Source organism: Pelodiscus sinensis, chromosome 3 (assembly GCF_052426305.1).
Source record: "Pelodiscus sinensis isolate ZL-2025 chromosome 3, ASM5242630v1, whole genome shotgun sequence".
NCBI classification, from domain to species: domain Eukaryota; kingdom Metazoa; phylum Chordata; order Testudines; family Trionychidae; genus Pelodiscus; species Pelodiscus sinensis.
Genome location: NC_143054.1, coordinates 79,775,991 through 79,800,275, shown reverse-complemented (window position 1 = coordinate 79,800,275; position 24,285 = coordinate 79,775,991). Strand labels below are relative to the sequence as shown.

Genomic DNA, 24,285 nt, shown 5'->3' with positions numbered 1-24,285 from the left:
AGAGGAAAAGGATGGGCAACTCCAGCTGTCCTAAAATATATATATAATTCAGCACCTAGATCATATGTGATTAAGACTGCCAGCAGAGAAACAGCAATCAACATGTACAGATTGCTCCCCAGAAGGAACAAATAGCAGATGCAGAACAAAACAGCAAGGATTCTAGACCATCCAAAGCCAACAGTTGCTACTAATGAACAGCAAGATGACCAAGTTACAAGTTTGGGTTGTGTAATTAGAAAACAAGTATGATTCAGAGACACTTAAATTTAAAGACAGTGTGATAGCATAAATATTGGGAATGTAGAACTTAAACAGGGAGAAAGTGTGGAATGCCAAGCTGTATTATACTGTTCAGCTGTGTATAAAACTCCTTCGGCTACGTCTATACTGGCATGATTTTCCGGAAATGCTTTTAACGGAAACGTTTTCCGTTAAAATCATTTTCGGAAAAGAGTGTCTAAAATGGCACGGACGCTTTTCCGCAGAAGCACTTTTTGCGGGAAAGTGTCTGTGGCCAATCTAGACACGCTTTTGCGCAAAAAAGCCCCGATCACCATTTTCACAATCAGGGCTTTTTTGCGCAAAACAAATCTCAGCTGTCTACACTGGCCCTTTTGCGCAAAAGTTTTGCGCAAAAGGGACTTTTGCCCGAACAGGAGCAGCATAGTATTTCCGCAAAAAGCACTGATTTCTTACAGTAGGAAGTCAGTGCTTTTGCGGAAATTCAAGCGGCCAGTGTAGACAGCTGGCAAGTTTTTCCGGAAAAGCGGCTGATTTTCCGGAAAAAACTGGCCAGTCTAGACACAGCCCTAATTTAAACAAACCTCAGCCATACCTAGAGCATTAAAAGATTTTATAACGAACAGATGTGGCATGGATCTTGGCTACAGAGCTTGCTTCTGAGTATGCCATGCCTAACATAGAAACAGGATAGCTTATTTATTAGGAACTCCATCAAATCAGCAAGCCATTTTGTGTCATTCTCTGAATAGCTGTCAGAGAATCACTTTCGGTCATTACCAATCTGAGCAGAACTAGAGAGATGTTATATACAGGAAATACTTGTTACCATTTCTAAATGTCATGCCCTTATTGTTATATTAAATACTTCACCTGTTGCTCTAAAACCATATTCTTTTCTAGCTCTGCATTGAAAACCATCTTCCTCATATAATCCAGCTGTTTCTCCAGTAGGGAGCAGCGGGATTGTGCTGCACTTAACTGCACACTAACATCTGTGGAGAGAGACAAACAGCAGAATACTTAATTTTGAGTAACATTTAGCCCAGTAGTCTACCATCTTTCTGAGCACAAGATAACTTTTTGAATTAAGTACAATCCAAGATCTACCTCAAATATAAATACCCTTGCTCCGCCTCCTTCTCCGAAGCCCCAGCTGTGCTTACTCCATCCTCCCTCTCTTGCCCATTCTCACTCACATCAGACTGGGCAGAGGATTGGGGTGTAGGCTCTGGTCTTGGATTAAGGGATCTGGAGTGTGAGAGGGTCTCTCAACTGCTCTTGGGGCAGGCAGTTGGGATGTATGAGGGGGTTCTAGGTGCAAGCTCTAGGATGGAATTTGGATGCAGAGGTGCTTGGGGCTGGGGCAGGGACTTAGGGTACAGGAAGGGGTTCATGACTAGGGTAGGAGTTTGGGATGTGGGCTGCAGCTGGGCACTGCTGGTGGCTCCTGGTTGGTGGTGCAGTGGGGCTAAGGCAGGCTCACTCCTGCCCTGGCCCTGCACCACTCCCTAAAGCAGCCAGCAAACTCCGCCCCAAATCCTATTGTGCTCCCTCTCTGGTCTGTGGAGAAAGGATACAAAGTGGGAGAGGCTGCACTTTGACAATCAGCACCCCACTTCTCCCTCCCCTGCCCGCACAGAAAGCAGGAGGCTCCCTAGGGTGAGGGGCAGCTCCAAAGCAAAGGGCAGGAGATGTGCAGCAGTGCGGGGCATGGCAGCTGAAGTGCCAGCACTTGGTAGCCTCTTGGCCAAACTAGTCAGGATCTCCTGTCAGAGGCTCCAAGATCGATCAGTAGATCCCAATCTACTGGTTGGTGACCACTGATCTAGCCTGTCCCTCACCCTCTGTTCTTGGAGATTTAGATGTTTGAGAGATTTTATTTTAAGATATAAAAAGTTGCTTGGGCTGAGCCCGTGAAGTAGGTAACAGGAAGTATTTTAACATGTGCAAGACTCACGATGTGTTTCCAGGTCCAGACCTGCCAGATCTGTGTTACCGTTGACTTCATGGGATTAACTCCCAATTTATGTTACCGTTGACTTCATGGGATTAACTCTCAATTTATACCATCATAAAACTAATTAGAATCTGGATCTCTCTGCCCCCCTCAATACCTTTTGTCAGATGGGGAGTGCACTGAGTACTGACCTGTAGGGATGTTTGTTGGTGGCACACCTAAAAAAAACCCAGGACATCTCATCCAGGCTACTTCAGCAAGCAGAGACTCAGAGGGGCTGCATACTATCCAGAGTGCCTAACGCCCTCATGTACTTCTTTCCCCTCAGGTTAGGTCTAGAGGAGGGGGCTTTATCGAAAAAAAGCTATGCAAATTGAGTGCTGCAATTTGCACAGCTTTTTTCAATCACTTTTGCAGAAGAAGCTTTTCTGTCAGTTAGCCCAGTCTAGATGGCACCAAATGGCAGAAAAGCCTCCTCTTTCAGCAGAGCCCTTATACCTTGCGAAACAAGGTATACAGGGCTCCCCACAACAGCACGTTTGCTCTTCTGCAAAAAAAGGCAGAAGAGCAAACACATTCCTTGGACGCGGCAGGGTTTTTGCAGGAAATCTTTGGTATCCCGCAAAAAACCCATAGCCTAGACATAGCCTGAAAGTTATTCGATAGGTTACATTAATCCTATACTTAAAGCCCATTTATTTAGTACCAAACTGTAAAGTAACTCCTTTGGAAAGGCAATATTTGGTTGTTAGAACCAGTGCTTTTTTGGTAAGAAAAAAAAGTGCCAGTACTTCAGGCTCAAAGTTGTTGAAGAAAAAAATGTGCTGAAAGCCGAAATGCGGTTGAGGCCCCTTTAAGAGCTGCGCTGAATGTCCCAAGCGGGCTTCTATCGGGAGCCAAGCCGCCTCAGCAAATAGGTACCAGTACACCAGAGGGGAATCACATTTAATTAAAGTATGATAGGAAAATAGGTGCCGGTATGCAGTCCCGGGGTATACCGTCACAAAAAAAGCACTACTTATAACAAATAATATAGACACAAACTGTGATGTTTGGATAGGATTATATGCCTCAAAGCTGAAACTAGGACTTGCACTGAATAGCAGCTCGTCATAACAAACATGAATACTCCTTCAGTTGAGAGAACTAAGGGCTGTAGTGACTATTTCTATTTATTAGTGCAGCTACAAGCTGTCACAGAGGTAGAGATGTCATGAATACCAGGACTTCCCTTTGTCTTCTGCAGCTCCATAACCTGTGAAATCCTGGAGTGTGGGAGGCAGATTGGAAGGGGGAAGAAAGAGGGGGAAGCACGCCAGGCACCAGGGCCACAGCCAGCAGTGCCAGGGCCTGGAGGGGGAGGGAGTTGAGTCATCACAGAGGGAGGACTCTTCTTCCTCTTTGTGGTGGGGAGCCAGGCCAGTCCTGTGGGACAGGAGCCACTGCTGCAAAGTGCACGATGGATTGATTCTGCAACACTCCCATCATCAAGGCTTCTCCCCACACAGGGTCAGGGGGACCCAATATTCCCCACAACTAAATCCCTCCCCAACACTTTAAATGATACACCTGTGACTTTACACACCATTTCCCCCTAAATTCATGCCTTTTACTAAGAGTATTGTTTTATTAAAAACAAATTGTTTTTAATTGGATTGTTTTATTAAAAACAAAAATAAAAAGGCATGACAGATCTGCCACCCTAATCACCACCACTGGAAAGAGACCTTTTTTCTGCTGTATCATTTCCCCATGTGCTATATCTTTCTCGTTTGTTTCCCGCTGCAAGGCCTTTTTATATTGGGCAGCCTCAATGGAAAGGCAACACAGGTTATCTTCAGCTTGTGACCTCTCCAACTCTAGACGACGGATCTTTTCTTGAAGAGTTTGTAGGGCTGACAGAAGGGCTAATTGAACAACAGAACAATTACAAGTTAAACCTTTATAATGGATTTTAAAAATGTTTTTCTACACTACAAGATTGTGTTAGCCATTAAAAACATTGTATTGATTCCCCCCCCCAAAAAAAAGTTATGAAAAGACAGTGTATTTTTTACACAGTGACTGTAACTAGATACATGAAACAGTTGTTTTGCTTCCTCAAGTACTATATGTGTTTTAAAGCCATATATTTCTTTTGCTTTTTAAATGGAGTAGAAGAAACCATTTTAAAAAAGGAAGATAATAAATGGAATAAAAAAATCCATAGCACCCACTGGAAAAATTAACAGAGAGTCTATGGACCCCCAATACATTTAATGTACACCTTATAACTACATGCAAAACATGTTTGTTGTAAGTCAGAATGTACTTTATGAGCGTATGGCCATCTTCACTCCAAATTCTAGTAAGGAGTGCCAGCAAGTTATAGTAAATTAAACATCAAACCTGAGTTCTAGTCTTTAGTCTAAGTTAAACAATGCAAATGTCTAGCTTGCAATGCCTTTCGGAGAAGTGAGAGAAATACTTTTTGATTTTTAGATTTCACAGAACTTTCCAGAAACGGGTAAGCGTTGTTCACCAAATTTTACTAAATGAAGTGATTGCAAGCAATTTGCATCAGAGGTACCATGGTCTGTTGGGACACCGCATGGGTTTGCTACCGAGATTAGAAATGAAAGTGTGGTTCCTGGCTTTATCACTTATTTTCTGCACTTGATTTACACTCTGCTCTTCACTTACCCAATCTCAAGATGTGCACATTCTTTCTAGTTTGAAGGGGCATTTTCTTAGGGATGGCAGGAAAGAAGAGTACATTTTAACAGATCCTAGATTTTCCTCTCAACTCTGAAAAGCAGTTTTAGCTAGCTTGAATGCTGCCATATGCAACCAAGAATTTTTCTCTCCCCAATATCTGCATTAACACAGAACTGCTTCTACTATCAAACAATGGCAGTACTTTGAATATTAAGCTATTCTTGCCTTTGGGGGGAGGGAGGGAAGTCTCTTGTATAAGTCAACCTTAATATTATTGTAGCATCATAACATTAAGTGAATCCTATGATTGGTTTGAACAGACTGAAGGCCAAATTGGATGTTTTGGAATAACATTGAGAGGGAGCCATTTTTATATCTCAAACAAGAATTTGTTCCCTAATGTAACACTTGGTTTAAAAAAAACAAAAAACAAAAAAACCTGTGCTTTCAGATATTTATGATGAAGTATCACTTAGGGACGTGAACAACTAGTTGACTATCTGGTAAGCATCTAGTGTGTCAACTATCCGATTAGTTGCTCCCCGCCTGCCCACTGCCTCTATCAGAAAGAGGCAGCAAGGGGTGGGGTGGGGAGAGAAGAGGGCGCTTCAAAGCGGAAGTTCTGTGTGGACCCTAGAATTAGCCAGGGAGTCCCCTGCTGACAACAGGCTCCATGTGCTTTGAAACGCTGCGGGTAGCACAGGGCCAGTGGGGCATTGCCTGAGTCCCCTGCTGGCCCTGGGCTCCCCGCAGCACTTTCGCCTTGAAATGTAGCTACAGCCCTGGGGCGGTTGCTGCACTTCAAAGGCAGAGGCACCCTTATCGACTAGTCAAGGCAAATAGCATCAACTATTCAATTAGCCAATTCATCTAAATGTAACATCCCTAGTACCACTGCAGCTACAGCTTTTGCTACAAAGATGCTATTGCCTCTCAGATTCTGAAACAAACTAATCTCTTGGTGACAGTTCAATAGCACACACAAGCCTGAAGGCTTCCCCTACATAGATGAAGGATTCCATTGGGTAAGAGGGAAATAATGGCCCCCTCTCCCTGCCAGTTTCTCCTATTTCTCTCAAGCACGACGGATCATATTGCAGTGATCCCCAGCTAATACAATGGCTCTAATATACAGCAGCCTTAAACCTGGAGCAATACTATCCCAAGATCAGGCACTGGAAGGTAGAAACATGGTATAAACCCATCTTGTATATAAAAGTGTGCCAAGTTACATCAGGCACTCTAATGTACCTGAAGACTAAGGCCCGGTCACTATCAGACTATTTAGGAAATAATAGCAGTCTAATAGTGACCGGAGGGGGGGGGGGGAAGAGAGGCAGAGGGGAGAAAGAGAGAAGAGTAACAGCACACACACACACACACACACACACACTCAAGCAGTAGAACCTTGTGTAAGAACCTTATTAAGACTCATCCACACGCTTTAGGGTCTTCCTATGGTTAAGCCACACTAGAAAGAAACATGTTCCCACACCCAACATTGCTCTTACCAAAATTAATAGCAAATAATTCACATAACAGCAAAAATATTATTCATATCTAAAACAATTTATAACTTGGTTCTTTCAACTGTGTTTCTTCTTCAAGTTTTCCAGGGGGACCAAACTATAAACTTTCCGTAAAATGGTTTTTGAGCTAGAGGGAAGCAAATACTACCATCCAAACAAAAATAAAATTTTCAAATCAAAATATGTTAAAAAGAAAATGATGAACTTCAAACACTACAGCAGCATTTTCCTCTGCTTTTATAGCATAGCATCGATTTTCAAGCAAAACAGAATTTGCAACCAAAGTTAGGCAACCAGTTTCTACTACCCCCCTTTCCACACAAGCCTACAGTCCAATGAGCTAAATGACAAATTTCCACAAGTAGGATAGATGAGGCAATTTGATCAACAGAATTAAAAACATTTTGGGGGCGGGGAAGCAAGGGAGGTGTTACCTTGGTTGTTTGGGGCAGGAAGCACATCATTAGTAGTAGCTGTAACCTTCTTTAATGTGCTCTGACCAAAGGTAGGAGCAAACATTCTATCTGGAGGCTGAAGAAAGCTTCCTATGAAGCTCTGCTTTGATTCAGAATCCATGGTCTGTAGAAGAAGAAAAAATATACATAATGCCATTATTTCCTAAATGGATTATTACTATATTACCCACAACTTGTTCAAGATGGGGCATTGGACAAGCTGTAAGTAGTATCAAATGAAATCATTTGGGTTGGAAAGAACAGGGGACCAGGTGACTTGCTTATCCTTCTACATTGTGCCAAAAGTACTGGGAGCTGTGTAGGCTCTTGTGATGTCCTTCCCTTCCTCCTCCTCCCCGCACAAAACAAAAACCATCACAAAACCCACCAGATTCCATTGGCATCTTATTGTATTATCAATATTTTCCTTGTTGCACTCTAAATCCACTCTATTCTGTTTAACTTTTTGACCAAGGAATAATGAGCCCATTTCCAAACATCATATATTTGCAAGACAGTTGTGTCTTATTAATGTAGAATGAGCATGCTCTTTTTCCTAAATATACTTTACCCCATCACAAACATCTGAATGCACCAATATAGGTGACGGTGTCTTTATTTAAACAAACATGTGGTGTCTAAATTTTAAGACTGCTGAAACTTAATAGCCAATCAAAAATCTGCGTTCTTTTTTGTTTAAATATTTTATGCTACAGGAATCTATTTAAAACAAAAGAATCCTACCTTCCACATTTTAGCAGAAGCAGATTTTTGAGAGCATACCTACACTACCTAAAATAACACAGTTTAACCGTATTTGAGATACAGATAATGAAGTCTGGATAAGTGATTTAGTCTAGTAGAACTTCCTAAGAAAGTAACCCCTCAGATATCAGCCAAAAATGTTTATTCTGGGCTAATGAATTCAAGTTCCATTCTGATACTTAAATTAGAAAGTAAATATTCAAGAACTGTAGCTATGCATTTCAACTCAAAATAGAGAAAAATGGCATAAGATTAAGAAATGCTTTTCTTAAAAGTTTTTCAGAAGTGTTGATTATTGATCATGTATAAACAGTATTTTACTTGCCTTACCTCTAATTTGATATTAATGATGCTCAAGACAAATTAGAAACTTTTTTTAAAACAATAATAGGGAGTTACGCCCCTTGCTCACTACTCTAGCCAACCCTCTTCCCCCCCAGAACACCAAGAAGCGGGGAGGCAACACAACTCCTGCTCGTCCCCACCCCACCCCCCAGAGCACCGAGGAGGGGGGAGGCTGGTCAGCTGAGAGGGGAGGGGATGTGCAGGATACATCCCACAGGAAAAAGGTTTTTTATAGAGAGATAAACCAGAGGGCAGTGCATCAGCATAGGCTTATGGCACATGGAACTGATGCACAAAGTGTAGCAAGACTTTAAGAAGGGCTACTGCGGCACCATAAATGCAGGGAAATGAAGAAACTATACCATTAAAGCAAACACTGGCCCGTTTTGCCTTACTAGAGTTTGAGAGAAGGGCAGCAGCTCCCAGTCAAGCTGGCTCTGAACATCCAGCTGTCTCTTGCTGACAGCTAGAAAGTGCCATGCTTGGCAGTGGTGGGGAGAATGGGGGAGTATTCAAGAGCTCTGCAGCTGCCCAGCCAGCCCTGGCCTTTCCCACTTACCCCACATGCTGGCAGCTGCAGCAGCACAGGGCCAGCGGCACTTTGGCCTGATGTAGTTGCCCATTGCCTTGGAAACCCTGTTGGTCTCTTGCAGGCCCTGCTTGGCTCTCACAATATGCCCTGAAAAGGGGTTGGGTGCTGGTCCCTGCAGGCTTTTGGTCCCTGCAGGCTGTTGGGGTTTGGTGGCTGAGGCAGTGGGGAACTAGCAGCACTGCACACGGAGTCAGGCATGCCCCCACCAGCTGCAGAGAGCTCTGCCTGGGCAGCACCCGCTGCATGTTGAGAGAGCTGCTCCAGGGCACTACAGGACTGGCTGTCCAGGACAAGGTACATCTGAGGCACTCACATCTCCTCTTCTCTAAGGCAAGCAGCTTGGGAGATGGTCAGGATGGTGAGGTAATGGGAGGAACTGTTGGAGACCGACCCTCAGGCTAAAGGCAGGACACGGGCAAGGAAAGAGAGTAGAGAGGCTTTATCCTCAAGTTGCCTTGGCCATAATGTCTTTTTTGCAGCTACTGTTTGCCTTGGCATTCACCCTCTGAGTTAATGGGGTTAGTAGGGGGCAGGGAGGAGGCCGGGCAGCTGTCCGGAGGGCGGGGGGGCAATGACTCATGAGAGGCACCCAGCTATACTAAATGGCAGGGTGAGGCAACTATCAGACCACTGACCCCCAGAAAGAGTCACAGGCCACACACAGCCCCGTCAGGGATAAGGGAAGGAGGCAGAAGCTCAGGGCTCCCCCAGGATCTGGCTAAAAATGAGGGGTTCTGGATGCAGGAGGGGGCTCCAGGCGAAGGATTGGGGTGTGGGAGTGAGTGAGGACTGACTTGGGGTGTGGTCTCTTGATGGGAGTTAGGGCATGAGAGAGGACTCAGGGCTAGGGCAGACGGCTGGGGTGTGAACACTTACTTCAGGAGTCTGCTAGTCAGTGGAACAGAGGAGCTAAGGCAAGCTCCCTGCCTGACCTAGGCCCATGTTGCTCTCCTAAGTAGCCAGCATGTACCAGTGTAGCTCCTGGGGGCAGAGGTGGCTCCAAGCAGCCCTCTTCTGCTGGCACTGCCACCACAGCCCCCACTGACCACAAGGGGTGGGGCGGGAGCTATTTCAGGCCATCTAAATAGATCATAAAGCCACAAACCCATTCTTCTCTTCTCCACCCCCGCCTTGCAGGTCACCCTTTAACTGACTTGTTCTTTGAGGGGTTAGCTCATGAAACCACGAGAAAGTCGCTGCTCACCTGCTCCATTAGCGAGGCAGTTGCACGTACCTTCCCCTCACCTGCAGCACAAAAGCAACCCACCTTGCCAGGCGCCCGCGTTTATCCGCGATGAGTGCTAGCAACAAGCCGATACCCCGATCTACCCGCCCCCCATGTCTGCCAGACAGCTCCGCCACCCTCGGAGAGGCTCTTACCCGACCCGCTGCGGGGTCACCCCGATGAAAAAGGGAGCTGGTGTGGGAGCCCGGACAGTCACCTGGACCCTAACGCAGCTGGCGCCCGTCAGAGCAGGCGGAGAGCAGCGCTGGGCCTTGCCTCTGCCGCTGCTAGTTCCTGGGCCGCTTGCCCGAGCCCTCGGCACCCGCTACCGCAGGCAGGTTGCACGGGAAGGGGCGTGATAAGGACTAACCCACACGCGGCGCGGCGGGACCTGCTCCTCCTTGCCGCCTCCTACCCCGCGCTGGACTCGCTACTGCTGCAGTCAGGGCCTGCCTAGTGCTTGAGCCCAGCTTTAAACGTGCCGCCTTCCCTCCCGCGCTCAGAGACGCTGCCCAGGCCCTCCCCTCCTGCTGTTTAGTGCCTGACGCGCAGTACAGCCCTAGGGTCCGCCCCTCGAGCCGGACTCCCCGCCCCGCTAGCTAGCTGCCTGGGACGCTGTTGGCAGGGTCCCTTATCCCTGCTTAGGCCAGAGTAGTCGACGTCCTTTTTCAGTCGCCTGCGGCACAAAAGTTCCCCTCCCCAGCTTGTTCAGCTCTACCATTTTCCTCCTGCACAGCAGTGTTTCTCTACCTTTTTTTTAAATAAAGTAACCAATTAAAAAAAGTTATAAGTAGCCCCAGTACCTACAGTTTTCAGACTATTTTTTTCTGCCCTTGCAACACATTTGTTTAAACGTAGCCAGGCAGGCAATGACATTTTTGGGTGTAAAAAGTACAAAGATAATAAAACACTGTAAAACAAAACAAAAATTCGGTTTTCTCCAAATTTCAGTTGTGCTGAGGTACCCCACAGATCTCTCCTGAGTACTCCGAAGGGTACTCCTACCATTGGTTGAGAAACAGTGCTGTAGAGGACCTGGTCCGCACTTCCATCCAGTAGAACTGTTCTTTTGCTAACCTCCCTGGTGTAGAAAAAAAAAACATATTTTCAACCCCAACTCACATCAGCAGTGTCAACTTCTAGCCAGATCAGCTTTTCTGTCTTTGGAGGAGGGGTAGGCAAAAAGGCCTCTGCAGGCTGGATCCAGCCCACCAACTGGGTTGATCTGACCAGTGAAGGTCTGCTGCTCCCCTGCTTCACAGTGCTGTACAATTGTGCAGGGCGGAAGCAGGGCAAGGGAAGCTTCGCACAGCTCCCCTGCCCCCAGGCCAATCAGGACTTGGGGGCAGGGGAGCATGTGACCTCTCCTCCCATCCTGCGAGCAGGGCATGGCACTCTGAAGTGCCACATGCTCCTTGCATGGCCGGGGTAGGGTGGGAGAGGTCTGGGGAGCGTGTGAAGCCTCTTCCCACCCTGCCAGGAGCATAGGTGCCTTGTGGGAAGGGGGGCAAAGGGGCTCCTCCACCCCCAGACCAATTATGGTGGGGAAGCCAAGAAGCATTATGGCCCCATCACTTCCGGATTAGGCCCTTCCAAAAATTATTGCCCGCCCCTGCTTTGAAGAGTTTGCTGCCACTGCTTATCTGTAGAAATCAGGAGGCCAATGGAGATTTTGCTATCAACTCATCTTGCTCTGCATTGTGTAGGGATTAGATAACTGGATGGTAAAAACACTAGTAGTGCCTCAAGTGCACTAACATTAGTGGAGGTGCAGCAATGCTAATGGAGCAAGGTAAGATTTCTGAGAAAAAAAATCTAGTTCAGTTTTTGGGACATATAGATCCAAAAATGTAGTGTTGAGCTCTGATTAGAACATGGCCTGTGCCTGTTCTAATCTAGTTAGAGCATGCCTGCATTTCTGGGACATGCTCGGTTTTTGTGGAGCACCCTCTGTATTACAATAATACTATCCTATTTAAAATGGAACAGCTGGAGAATGTAGAATAGCTGTATGGTCATGTACAGGAACTAATTGTATATCTTTATCACAAATGACACCTGAATTATTAGACACCTCAACACTACAAAAAGTCAGAGTCCAGTTATGACTTTTTACAGACAAGTAATAAACTTTCACAAAAATGCAGTAGAAGTAGAAGCCTGAAAATATTTTGACACATTGGCCACGTGGTTTAATTGCAACATTTAAAGTTTTTGTTTGTTTGAACTTTAATATCAATGACTAGTATAGGCCTTAAGTACTACTGAGTCCACGCTCTTGGCAACATAGACCTCCTCCACCCAGTTTTGTGGTACAGTAATTCCTCATTTAACCCTATAGATGCGTTTCTGAAAATGTTCATGCTAAGTGAAAACATGCTATGCGGGGTCAATTTTCCCATTAAAAATAATGGAAAAGGTGGGGGTTGCGTTTCAGGTGGTGGTGGCAAAGTCAATTTTTTATTGGTGCTGGGTCATCAACATCAGCGTTAGATATCTAGCAACACAAGTTTGTCGCTGCGGTTTGTTAAAACAAAGATAAACATGTGAGTGGGCGGATGAGCACTGTGACCCCATGTACTCATCTGTTCACGTGTGTTACCACTGTTTTCACCAACTTATACCACCACGCGAAATAGTCCGCCACTGGATTATTTCGTGTTATTTCGGGGATGGTAGTGTTATTCGAAAAACGTTCCCTAAAAATAAAATCGTGCTATTGCGAAAATGTGATGTGGGCACGTGTTAAACGAGTAATTACTGTACAAACTTAAAAGTGTAAGGCATTCTATAGTGATGATAGCTTTGTTTAAGAGAAAAGAAAAAGAAATCAAAGATACTGATTTGGATTTTGGGAAAACAAAACTATTCATCTTAAAAATTGACCTACTGGACATGAACTGTTCATAATTGTATTCACTTTTGTACACACTAAAACCTCAAATATACTGAGAAATGACTCACTGTTTATCTGACATGTTAAACAGCAGTTCAGTTTAATTGCAACAACATAGGCAATACCAAGAACCTCACAGTATGTTGGCTTCAGCTTTATCTCCTGGAGCCAAATGTAGCTGGCAAGAGACTGCTTAGAAGTCTGTTTCTTGACACAATCCAAATGGGTCTCTATTGTCCCACTTTGTTTTCCACCAGGAATTAGGAGAAAGGTTAAACAGCTGCCTAGTGTATCCTGATAAGTTATTTTGAACCAATGCTATGCAGATACACAAGAGCAAAGAACAGCTCACTCCCAACTGGAAAACATAGCATAGGCAAGCCTCACCACTGATGCACTGAAGGGCAAGTTCTAAACTTATGGGAATGTCTTGTCACTAAACCCTGCCATCATCATTTTAATTAGCATGTACTATAACCCTACTTAGAGAAAAATCTAAGGCTACGTCTACACTGGCCCCTTTTCCGGAAGGGGCATGTAAATTTCAGCAGTCGTCGTAGGGAAATCCGCGGGGGATTTAAATGTCCCCCGCGGCATTTAAATAAAAATGTCTGCCGCTTTTTTCCGGCTTTTAAAAAAGCCGGAAAAGAGCGTCTAGACTGGCCCCGATCCTCCGGAAAAAGTGCCCTACTTCGAAGTAGGAATAAGAGCCTCCGGAAAAGGGCACTTTTTCCGGAGGATCGGGGCCAGTCTAGACGCTCTTTTCCGGCTTTTTTAAAAGCCGGAAAAAAGCGGCGGACATTTTTATTTAAATGCCGCGGGGGACATTTAAATCCCCCGCGGATTTCCCTACGACGACTGCTGAAATTTACATGCCCCTTCCGGAAAAGGGGCCAGTGTAGACGTAGCCTAAGAATTTTGCACCAGTGTAATTTAACACTAAGACAAAAGTAGAACTCCCCAATGTAAACAAGATAGAAATGTGGTGGTGGTAGCATTAGCTGCCACCTACCTATTTTAGGAGACCCGCTGTCACACCTCCCAACATTTCATATGGCTAATGCAGAATAAATTATCACAGTCAGTCCCTATTGAGCCATTCCTCCTGCAGCCACTGACTCTAGTGCCTTACACATCTCTGCCATGGCCAGTCCCCAACATCCAGCCTGTTCTCAGGTGTAGCATCACACCCCTTCCCTGATTTTCCTTGCAGTGAGCATGCCTGAGGAGGAGGAGGCATAACCAGGAGCAGCTGAAGCTCCAATCCTTTCCCCTGCCAACTGTACACACTCTGCATAACGTGTATATAGTAGCAGACACCACTGAATACAGGAAGTTTTCTATTTCAACCAGGACAGAGAGTGTTGGGCAACAAAGAGGAACAGTCCCACAAAACTCAAGTCTACTGGGAGACATGCCCACTGCTGCTAACACTCAGGCACACACAACTTTTTTAAAGCAATATTTAATTTTAACCATTTACTAAGTCCTAATGAAGTCCCACTTCATGCTGTAAGCAGATGATTGAGTAACAGAAAAGAATTAAAAAATAAAAATAAAAAAAAGCAGAGAGGACATATGGGAGTAGTCACCTTTTTAGCTGCAAGGTGCATACTTGATAATAGACTCCAGCTTGGATAAACACAGAGGTTCAGGACACAACTTCTTTGATCAAGGCACTGTGAAAGTTGTACTTCATTCTTAAGCTAAAAGACTCATTCAAAATGTCTCTTGGGGAGAAAAAAGAATTAGATTTATGATTTTCTCTTCAGTAGAAAGTTGAAGGGGGAGGAAGTGAAATAAGGCTAACAAATAACCAGTGATGGGAAAATCAAATATTGTATAAACCATTTTCTTGACACTAAGGGTACATCTAAACTACATTGCTCCATCAACGGAGCCATGTAGATTAGTTTACACAAAAAAGGGAAATAAAGCGGCGATTTAAATAATTGCCGTTTCATTTAAATAAAAATGGCCACAGCGCTGTGCCGATCAGCTGATTGTCAGCACAGCGTGGCAGTCTAGACGGGGATCTGCCGAACCCTGAACCCTTCATCGGCAGATCCCATAAGCCTTCATGAGGCTTACAGGATTCTGGGGTCGGCAGATCCCCGTATATACTGACGTACTGAGCCGACAATCAGCTGATTGGCACAGCGCGGTGGCCATTTTGATTTAAATGAAGCAGCAATTATTTAAATCGCAGCTTCATTTCCCTTTGCCATCCTAACTAATCTACATGGCTCCATCAACGGAACTATGTAGTCTAGATACACCCCAGGGGTATGTCTACACTAGCTCATTAGTTTGAGCTAGGTAGGCAAATAAGGGCAACCAGAGTTGCAAATGAAGCCCGGGATTTAAATATCCCGGGCTTCATTTGCATCTTCCCAGGTGCCGCCATTTTTAAATCCCCCTTAGTCCGAACTCCGTGCCCGTGGCTACACGCGGCACGGAGTAGGTAGTTCGAATTACGATCTCTAATTCGAACTACCAGTACACCTCGTTCCACAAGGAGTACCGGTGGTTCGAATTAGAGATCCTAATTCGAACTACCTACTCCATGCCGCGTGTAGCCGCGGCCATGGAGTTCGGACTAAGGGGGATTTAAAAATGGCGGCGCCCGGGAAGATGCAAATGAAGCCCGGGATATTTAAATCTCTGGCTTCATTTGCAACTCTGGTTGCCCTCATTTGCCTACCTAGCTTGAACTAACGAGCTAGTGTAGACATACCCTCAGGTTCCAGCTCTGTGAGGCTTCCAGTGACCTCAATCCCCATTAAGCCAAATCCTCCACCTATGTAAGTTATAATTTTGCTATTTAATTGAAGTAATTAGGCTCCTCTAGTACAGTTTGAGTCATAAATACTTTCTAAAATTCGGACCTCGGTATGTTAGAAAAATAGCTTCAAGTAAATTAAGTGTAACTCTTCTACACAGGTAAGAGCTGAATTTAGCAGTTACAGTGTCTAGGTTACAAGCCTAGATTTATTAACAATTGCTAGATAGCATGCAACTAGACAGACACTATATCCAGGATAGATGAGGATACATAATCCACAGTTAAATGTCCTTTCTTTAAATCACTCTATAATTAAATATAGCCCCTCTGCAATGACTAACTCTTCCCTCCAATCACTCCCATTTCCATCATCTATTTTCCCCATTGTTCCTCCTTCATCCCCCTCTTCTATTTGTTTTATCATCCCTCCTTCATTTGTTGTTTTCATCCTCTTCCAAGCCTCTTTCTCATATCGTGTTCTGTAAGAACATAAGAACAGCCATATTGGGTCTGACCAAAGGTTCATCTAGCCCAGTATCCTGTCTGCCAACAGTGGCCAGATCCAGATGCCCCAGAAGAAGTGAACAGAACAGGTAATCATCAAGTGATCATTCTCCCATCATTCATTCCCAGCCCCTGACAAACATGCTGGGGACACTATTCCTACCCATTTTGGTTAATAAGTATTGATGGACCTAACCTCCATGAATTTATCTTGTTCTTTGTTGGTCTTCACAGCATCCTCTGGCAAGGAGTTCTATAGGTTGACTGTGCAGCATGAAGAAAAACATCCTTTTGTTTGTTTTAAGCCTGCTATCTGTTGTTCTTCATTCATTAGCAACAAAACATTACTTGCAATGAAATAAAGAAGCAGTTTATTTCCAAACATAAGAAGCTCCATTTAATTTCTTCCTTTAAGACGTAGGGCCCACTCCTGAGATGTGAACATAAGAACAGCCGTACTGGGTCAGACCAAAGGTCCATCTAGCCCAGTATCCTGTCTGCCGACAGTGGCCAGCACCAGGTGCCCCAGAGAGGATGGACCGAAGACAATGATCAAGCGATTTGTCTCCTGCCATCCCTCTCCAGCCTCTGACAAACAGAGGCCAAGGACACCATTTTATCACCTGGCTAATAGCCTTTTATGGACCTAACCTCCATGAATTTATCCAGCTTCTCTTTAAACTCTATTATAGTCCTAGCCTTCACTCTGGCAAGGAGTTCCACAGGTTGACAACACGCTGTGTGAAGAAGAACTTTCTTTTATTAGTTTTACACCTGCTACCCATTAATTTCATTTGGTGTCCTCTAGTTCTTCTAGTATGGGAACTAATAAATAACTTTTCTTTATCAGCCCTCTCCACACCACTCATGATTTTATAGACCTCTATCATATCCCCCCTCAGTCTCCTCTTTTCTAAACTGAAAAGTCCCAGTCGCTTTAACCTCTCCTCATATGGGACCCGTTCCAAACCCCTAATCATTTTAGTTGCCCTTTTCTGAACCCTTTCCAAGGCCAAAATATCTTTTTTGAGGTGAGGAGACCACATCTGTACACAGTATTCAAGATGTGGGCATACCATAGTTTTATACAGGGGCAGTAAGATATTCTGGGTCTTATTTTCTATCCCTTTCCTAATAATTCCTAGCATCCTATTTGCCTTTTTGACCGCCGCTGCACTCTGTGTGGAAGTTTTCAGAAAACTGTCCACGATAACTCTGTGTTAACGATGTGCTGTATGCCTTTAAAGGTGATTTGGGATTTAAGCACACATATCAGCTACAGCAGAAAAATATAAATCTCTCCTTTTCTACTGTTTGTTTCTTAATGCTCAAACCTGAAATGCTCCTGATAACACTAGGCTATCTTCCATCTGCTGTTTACTCACCTGGCCCTCTTCTATTTCTCCCCACAACATTCTGCATTTGCCAGTTAGAGCAGAAGCCTTCGGGAGTGTAAGAAAGGTATGAGTATCCTAGCAGATTGGTGAACAGGAGGAAATAAATAGGCTCAGCAGCTGTTGATTCTCATTAGAAAATGAAGGCTTGGATGTAATAGGGGATGAGGTTGTAGCAATAACAAAAAGGTTCTCTCTATATATGTTTTAGAGATTTGTGTATCTGTCTGTTTGTTCAAGAACTTTTCCTAAATAGTAAGAACTAGGACTATCAAATTTGGTATGTAACTTCCACTTAGCCTAACTTAAAGATCAGGGTTTGGTTGTGCCAGGAAGACAGGATGTGCCTGGAATGTGATTGTTTTCCATAACATGGAAAGGGAGGGGGCAGAAAGAGGAGAGACATGATCCTCCCAGTCAGCACTGGGAGCAGTGAGTGCAGGGGAGAGCTATCCTGAAGAGTTACCACTGGGGGCAGTTGAACCACCAAAGGAGTGGCCAGTTAGGGGATGGGGCTTACCATATTGCCTGCCATCTGTCCAAGTAAGTGGCCTCCCTGCCTCAACCGCGCAGCCCCTTGGCCTAGTACTGGATTGGAAGAGGGAACCCACCTCCCCATTCTTGGATCCCACTGCTGTGGCCCTCCTCTTGGGAGCACCACTGGGGACTGAGCAGTGTGGTTCTTGGCCCCCCACAGGATCCATTGGTAGTGCTCCACCGCCTGCACCTCTGGGCCAGCATTGCTGTGGTGGTACAGCCTGTGTGGTCCTATCTTTCTCCTCCCTGGGCCAGGCCCAGGCAGCACTGGCAGGAGAGGACTACATGGTTCCTAGGCCAGCCCCAGCAATCCCACCTGCCAGGCTGCCTCCCCACCCTCCAGGCCAGACCTAGGCAATCAAGGAAGTCTGCTAGTACAATTGTATTGATCAGAAGGGCAATTGCAACAGTGAAGAGAAAAACATATTTGGGCTATGGTATTGCAAGTCTAAGATTGGATGGTTTGTAAAGACAATTATAATGAAGAATTAAAGAGTTAGGGAACAGTTATTCCTAGTACTGAGGTATATTCATAGGAATGTTATATATAAATCATAGGAAATAATTGTCCCCCTCTACTTGGTACTCTAGGTAAGGCCTCATCAGTGCCATGTCCAGTTCTGGGAGCCATATTGTAGGGAGGATAGGCCTGTCAACAGAGGGGACCAAAGAGGGCAGCTGCCCAGACCCTTTGATTGCTGCCAGAACCCTGGGTGGCACAGTCTGAGGGTATGTCTAGACTACATGGCTCCGTCGACAGAGCCATGTAGATGAGGTTTCTAGACATAGGGAAATAAAGCAGTGATTTAAATAATCGCTGCTTCATTTACATCAAAATGGCTGCCACGCTGTGCCGATCAGCTGTTTGGTGGCACAGTGCAGTAGTCTGGACGCTCCGTGGTCGACAAGTGAAGCCCTTGTCTCGGAAGCCCTTGTCGACCACTCCGTTATGCCTCGTGGAATGAGTAGTGCTTCCCTTGTTGACCGTGGAGCGTCCAGACTACCACACTGTGCCGCCAAACAGCTGATTGGCACAGCGCAGCAGCCATTTTTATGTAAATGAAGCGGCCATTATTTAAATCGCCGCTTCATTTCCCTTTTTCGAGTACACTAATCTACATGACTCCGTCGACAGAGCCATGTAGTCTAGACGTACCCTGAGTGGGGTTGAAGGGCTGGCGAAAAGAAGGCTAGCCCCTGCCCCAGCCCCACCTCTTCCACGAGCACAGAGTTCCACTCCCACACCTGGTCCATAGGCTTGACAAGTCTGTTGGGGCCCCTGAGGAAGGACGTTGGTAGATTGAAGAGCAACACAAATGCTAAAAGATTTAAATACCTGAACTATGAGGGAAGATTTAAGAAATGAGGCATATTTAATCCTGAAAAAAGATGTCCAAGGGGAAACCTGTTATTTGCCTTTATTACAGTAAGGACTTTTATAAAGAGAAGAATGATCTACTAATTGTTGTCTATGTCCCCTGAGGGTAGAACAAGAAGCAAGGGACGCTGTCCCCTGCAAGGGAGATTTAGGTTAGCTATTAGGAAATCTTTATAACTATAAGGATACTGCAAAAGCGGCGAGGAGTCCTGTGGCACCTTATAGACTAATTTCAGTTAGTCTATAAGAGAGAATTCAGTTAGTCTATAAGGTGCCACAGGACTCCTCGCCGCTTTTGCAGATTCAGACTAACATGGCTACCCCTCTGATATAAGGATACTTTAACTCTGGAACAGGCTTCTAAGAAAGATTGTGAAATCACCATCCTTAGGGGTTGTTATGAACAGACTTGACAAACTCTTGTCAGATCTGTTCTAGATATACAGTGAAATTCCAATTGTCCGGCATCCAGTGGTCCGGCACCAACTGGAACCCGGAAGTGCTCCGACAGCTGTTTCAAGAAGTTGTTAGTCAATTACAGTACCTCCGGATGGATCCGCAGGTGACAGGCTCACAATTTATCTTTCCTCAACTGCCTCCGGTGGGGGCGGAGGGAGGGCGGAGGCTCGGTGGGGAACGGCGTGGCAAGGGGCAAACCCTCCGCTGTTTTGCAGGGAGGTAAAGCCTGTAAACAGCGGCGGCAGCAGCGAGGGGGCGAGAGGCAGGCAGCTGTTTCAAGAAGTTGTTAGTCAATTACAGCACCGCCGGGTGGATCTGCAGGTATTTGGTTATGCCTCAATGCTAGGGATACAAAATTCCATTTAATTGATTAACTGATTAAACATGTTGTTTAACCAATTAATGGATAAAAGGAGACTGTGGGAGGGGGTCACTCCAGGGTCGTACTGGCTGGAGTGGTCCCCCACCTACCGCTGGGCTGGAGCAGTCCCTTGCCTGTACTGCAGGGCATCCTGCAGGCAGGAATTTTCTGGCCACCCCTGCCTGGGGCAGGCCCACCTGCAGGGCTGAAACAGGTGGGGAGCTCCTCCAGCCTCCACCAGTTAACCTTAAACAGCAAAACTTTCATATCCCTGCTCAGTGCAGCCCTCCTCTTCTGTCATTCACATTAAACACTTTCAAACAGATTAGTTTTTGCCTTCTAAGTATCTAATATTTAATGAGACTGTCGGACGAGAAGTTTAGCTATTGCAACTTGCTGCCATAGGCAGGTGAAACAGCCTTGCCATTTCTTTAGAATTTGTTTCTAAAACATACTATGAGAAACTTTTTGGGGAAAGTAATATGTGCTTTCCTGGATGTCTGTTAAGCTATCCAACAAAAAAATTTTTATCATGCAACTAAGAGACCATAAAATGGAATAGAATAGAAACACAAATAAAGATAATTTTAAAGACTCCTCATCAATTTTTCTCCCACGATTCTCTCACCGCTGAAGATTAAGCAATCTTTGGAAAACAGGGACCACGTTCTCTTTTTGTACACTGGACTTCTCAGAAGAAGAGAAACAAAACATGCACGACCAGTTTGAGTTTCAGAGAGAAACAAACATTCAAGCCTGTTTACAGCTCAAGCATTTTTCTGCGAGCACCACCAACCAAGAACCTTTCCTTCTCCTAGGGTTGTATTTTCATGTGGCTGGTTGGTTTTCTTGCTGCCTCTGAATCTCTGCCAGTTCATTTTTTGCCTTCCCAGCTACTTGGTCAGAAAAACAGTACATAGTAGAACCACCTGCCCATATGGCCATATTTTCTCAGAAAATTCCATTTTGCATTTTATGTAGGCCTCTTTAATTTTGCCTTGTAGCAATCTTAAGCGAAGGACATGTTCACATACCAAATTCAACAAGGTTTTAACTCCACCCAGGTATTAAAGGAACTTACATTTCTTACAGGTACTGTCCTATAGCATGCCGGTTCCCTGCCAGCTCTTTAAATAGCTCTCTGCTGGCTTTTGCCACAGCTTAGCCAGTTCTTGCTGGAGCTGTGCACTAGCGTGCACCCCCCTTACTTTCACCTCTGACTCCACCCATAACAAGGTATATCCCATTTTACAACTGTAATAATATTTCCAATCCTAAATATTCATACTCATGAGTCAGAACCTCCAAATCATTTGTTTTTTAAATCCTGATTTATTACTACATGTCCCCAGAAAAGGGGACCAAAGCCTGAGCCCACCTGAGTCATACTGCCCTGGGCAGGTGGGGCAAAACCCAAGAGTTTCAGCCCCAAGGGGTGGAGGGAGCCTGTAACCTGAGTCCTACTACCCAAGGCTGAAACACTCAAACTTTGGCCCCAGGCAGTGGGACTTGGGTTTGGGTCCAAGGCCCAGCAAGTACTCGAACCTCTTTAATCTGGCAACTCTGGGAAATAGGGTATGCTGGATTAAAGATTTTGCTGGGCCAGAGAGGACACTGCGGGATCTGGACGTGAGGGGATGAGAATAGGGTGCTTACCTGCTGCCCTACTCCCAGGGGCACATGAAGCTCCATACTCCTCACCGCTTTTAGGCACCACCCCTTGCCATTATGGGAACAGAGGGCAGAAGCATCAGGGTAAGTGGCCCAGCATGCTGCTGTTCCCTCAACGGGTGGGAGACGATGTGGCAGTTCACAGAGCCAGTTTCTCCTCTGTACCATAGATGTTCCTGGATGACGGACACCCAGAATACAGAGGTTCAAGTGTATAACATCTGTCCTGGTGACCCCGTTAAAAGGGGGTCATGATTCACTTGGGGGGTCCCAACCCATATTCTGAGAACCGCAGACATAGGCATGAGTTATATGGATCCGTGCTGCCCAGACACCAGAAAGATTCCTGGTCACGGGTCAGGCTCCACTAAATTCAGAGCTGAGTTTTTCGCAAGGCCCTGCCTGCAACCTCTCTCACATCCTCCTGGCCCATTTGCCACCCCCAGACAATTTAAAACTGCCCAGGAGCTCCTGCCATTAACACTGTCAGTGTAGTGGGGCTAGTGCTCATTCTATACAGTTGCCGGCATGTGTGTGTGGCCCCAGGGGTGGATGAGAGTTTTGCGGGGCCCAGGGCAGCACAATTTCTCCAGGCCCCCCTTTGGAGAAAAAAATGGAAAAAAGGCATCAAATGCACAAATTTAAGGCTATTTTCATATTAAATGTGAATTGGGTAAATTTGATAGAAAATTAATTTAGTTGGATAATTTTTATTCTAATTATATTGTTATTCATTTTTAAACAAAATTCTGCATTAATAAAAAAAGGGGGGGATGTCCAAATGTTGAGCAAAAAAAGTCACCCCCCGCCACAAAAAAAAAATCATGGCACCTTTAAATCTCACACTCTCCACCCCATTCATGGCAGAGCAAGAATGTCCCAACTGGCTTTCCAGTTGAGAAAAACTGAAAATACCGGACATTTTACTGGTCCGGTATTTTCTGGGGGTTTACCACCTGATAGAAGCCACAAATACTGGACTGTCAGGGCCAATACCAGACACCGGGCAACCCTAGTCATAACTCGCGCCTGCATTTACAATAGGCCAAGGACATAAGTTGGGGGATTTTGGCCTCTTCCCCACTTCGGAAAAAGGTCATAATGGTGATGGCAGGGGGAGGATCGTAAAGCGGGCTGTTATAAAGCAGGGGCCTCTGTATTTGTGGCAGGAGTGGGAAACCTCTCTTGGGTTAGGGGACACTGACTCTACAGAAAAATCAGCTGGGGATCACACAAACGGGCTGGGGACCAGCAGGCCTGGAGCGGATCTGGCCAGGGGTTTGGACTGTGCCCCAAGGCAGGGGATTGGAGTGCAGGGTCTGGGAGGAGGGTTATGTGGGTGAAAACGTGGGAGTGGGAGTGGCTGGGGGGCCAGACACTTACCTAAAAGTGCTGCTCGCCCATTTCTCCCACAGGAGCTACCTGGCCATGTTCTCAGGGATTAAAAGCCTGAGGGGAGCGGTGATTGGTGGGTTCCCGCAGCTGCCATTGTCCAGGTCCGGCCAATGGGCTTGTGTGGAGGGGCGGACGCAGCCCTGAGGGATCCTCCCCTGTTCGTTCACAGCTCCTGCACCACAAAGGGCCCCGCCGCGCTGTTCTGTTCTGTTTTGCGTGGGGGTGGGACTGTTGCTGCCTTGCGGCCAGACCCGACCAGCATGGGGCTTGCGCGGGCTGCCTGTTGCAGTGGGGGCAGGGCTCGAGCTTCCAAAGCGCCACGTTGGGCTCCCTCGCGGGCCCCAGGCTGCCGATCCTGCTCTAAGCAGGGAGGATGAGAGGTTAAAAACACCGGCGCCAGCGCGGGGCCTATTAAAGCACGGGGCCTGGGGCAGCCGCCCCGCTCGCTCTGCCCTATATGTGCCGCTGTGTGGCCCTGTGTGGCCCCTGGGTGCGGGGGAGGGGGGAAGAGAGAGATGTAGCAGCGCACAGATCATGGAGCAACACACCTTCCCCTTCCTTGGCCAGAGTCTGCACACAACATCCATACTTCTTCCTGGAGGTTGCACCTCTTATCCCTGCCTGCACCCACATCCCCTACTGCACCAAACTCCCTCCCATAGCCTGAATTCCTACCCCTTGCCCCAGCCCAGAGCTAGCACCCAAGCAAGATAAAGGAGTTGACAACTCTATTATATAAATACATAGTAGGAAGCATACTCTATCCTGAATTGTTTAGAAACCAGTCAGACACAGAGGAGTTGGAAGCACAGGAATACACATGCATGGAAAGGTAAAGTGATTTGTCCAAAGCCACAAAGTAGGTCAGTGGCTGAGCCAGAAATAAAACTCAGGCATCCTGATTCCTCATCCTTGCCCTCTCTCCGCCCAACCCTTGCTATAACCCTGGGGATAGAGAAGGGAGAAGCACTGAAACTAGGTTTACGTTACTCGTAATTTCTCTGGCCCAACACCAAGGCAATTATGACCCAGTCCAACTCCAGCCCACGGGCAGATCTGTGCGCATTGCCTGCTGGGAGTTGTAGGCTTAATCA

The 24,285-nt window shown here is 46.0% G+C and overlaps 1 protein-coding gene across 10 annotated transcripts in view; it reads right to left on the bottom strand.

The window, feature by feature from the left end:
* CEP57L1 (centrosomal protein 57 like 1) overlaps nt 1-24,285 on the bottom strand; it is a 92,982-nt gene that overhangs the window by 10,211 nt on the left and 58,486 nt on the right. The window contains exons 1-4 of one of the 10 annotated variants that reach the window (XM_006123185.4): nt 24,182-24,256; nt 6,864-7,008; nt 3,931-4,110; nt 1,117-1,238 (exon numbers count right to left, since the gene is read on the bottom strand). In XM_006123185.4, coding sequence (XP_006123247.1) covers nt 1,117-1,238; nt 3,931-4,110; nt 6,864-7,005 — 444 coding nt within the window. In that variant the 5' untranslated portion in view covers nt 7,006-7,008; nt 24,182-24,256. Of the gene's footprint in view, nt 1-1,116; nt 1,239-3,930; nt 4,111-6,863; nt 7,009-9,790; nt 9,934-9,966; nt 10,377-14,299; nt 14,414-21,781; nt 21,999-23,179; nt 23,302-24,181; nt 24,257-24,285 lie in introns of those variants that run through there. The other 9 variants (XM_075923092.2, XM_025184722.3, XM_025184724.3 and 6 more) reach the window with 9 other exon arrangements.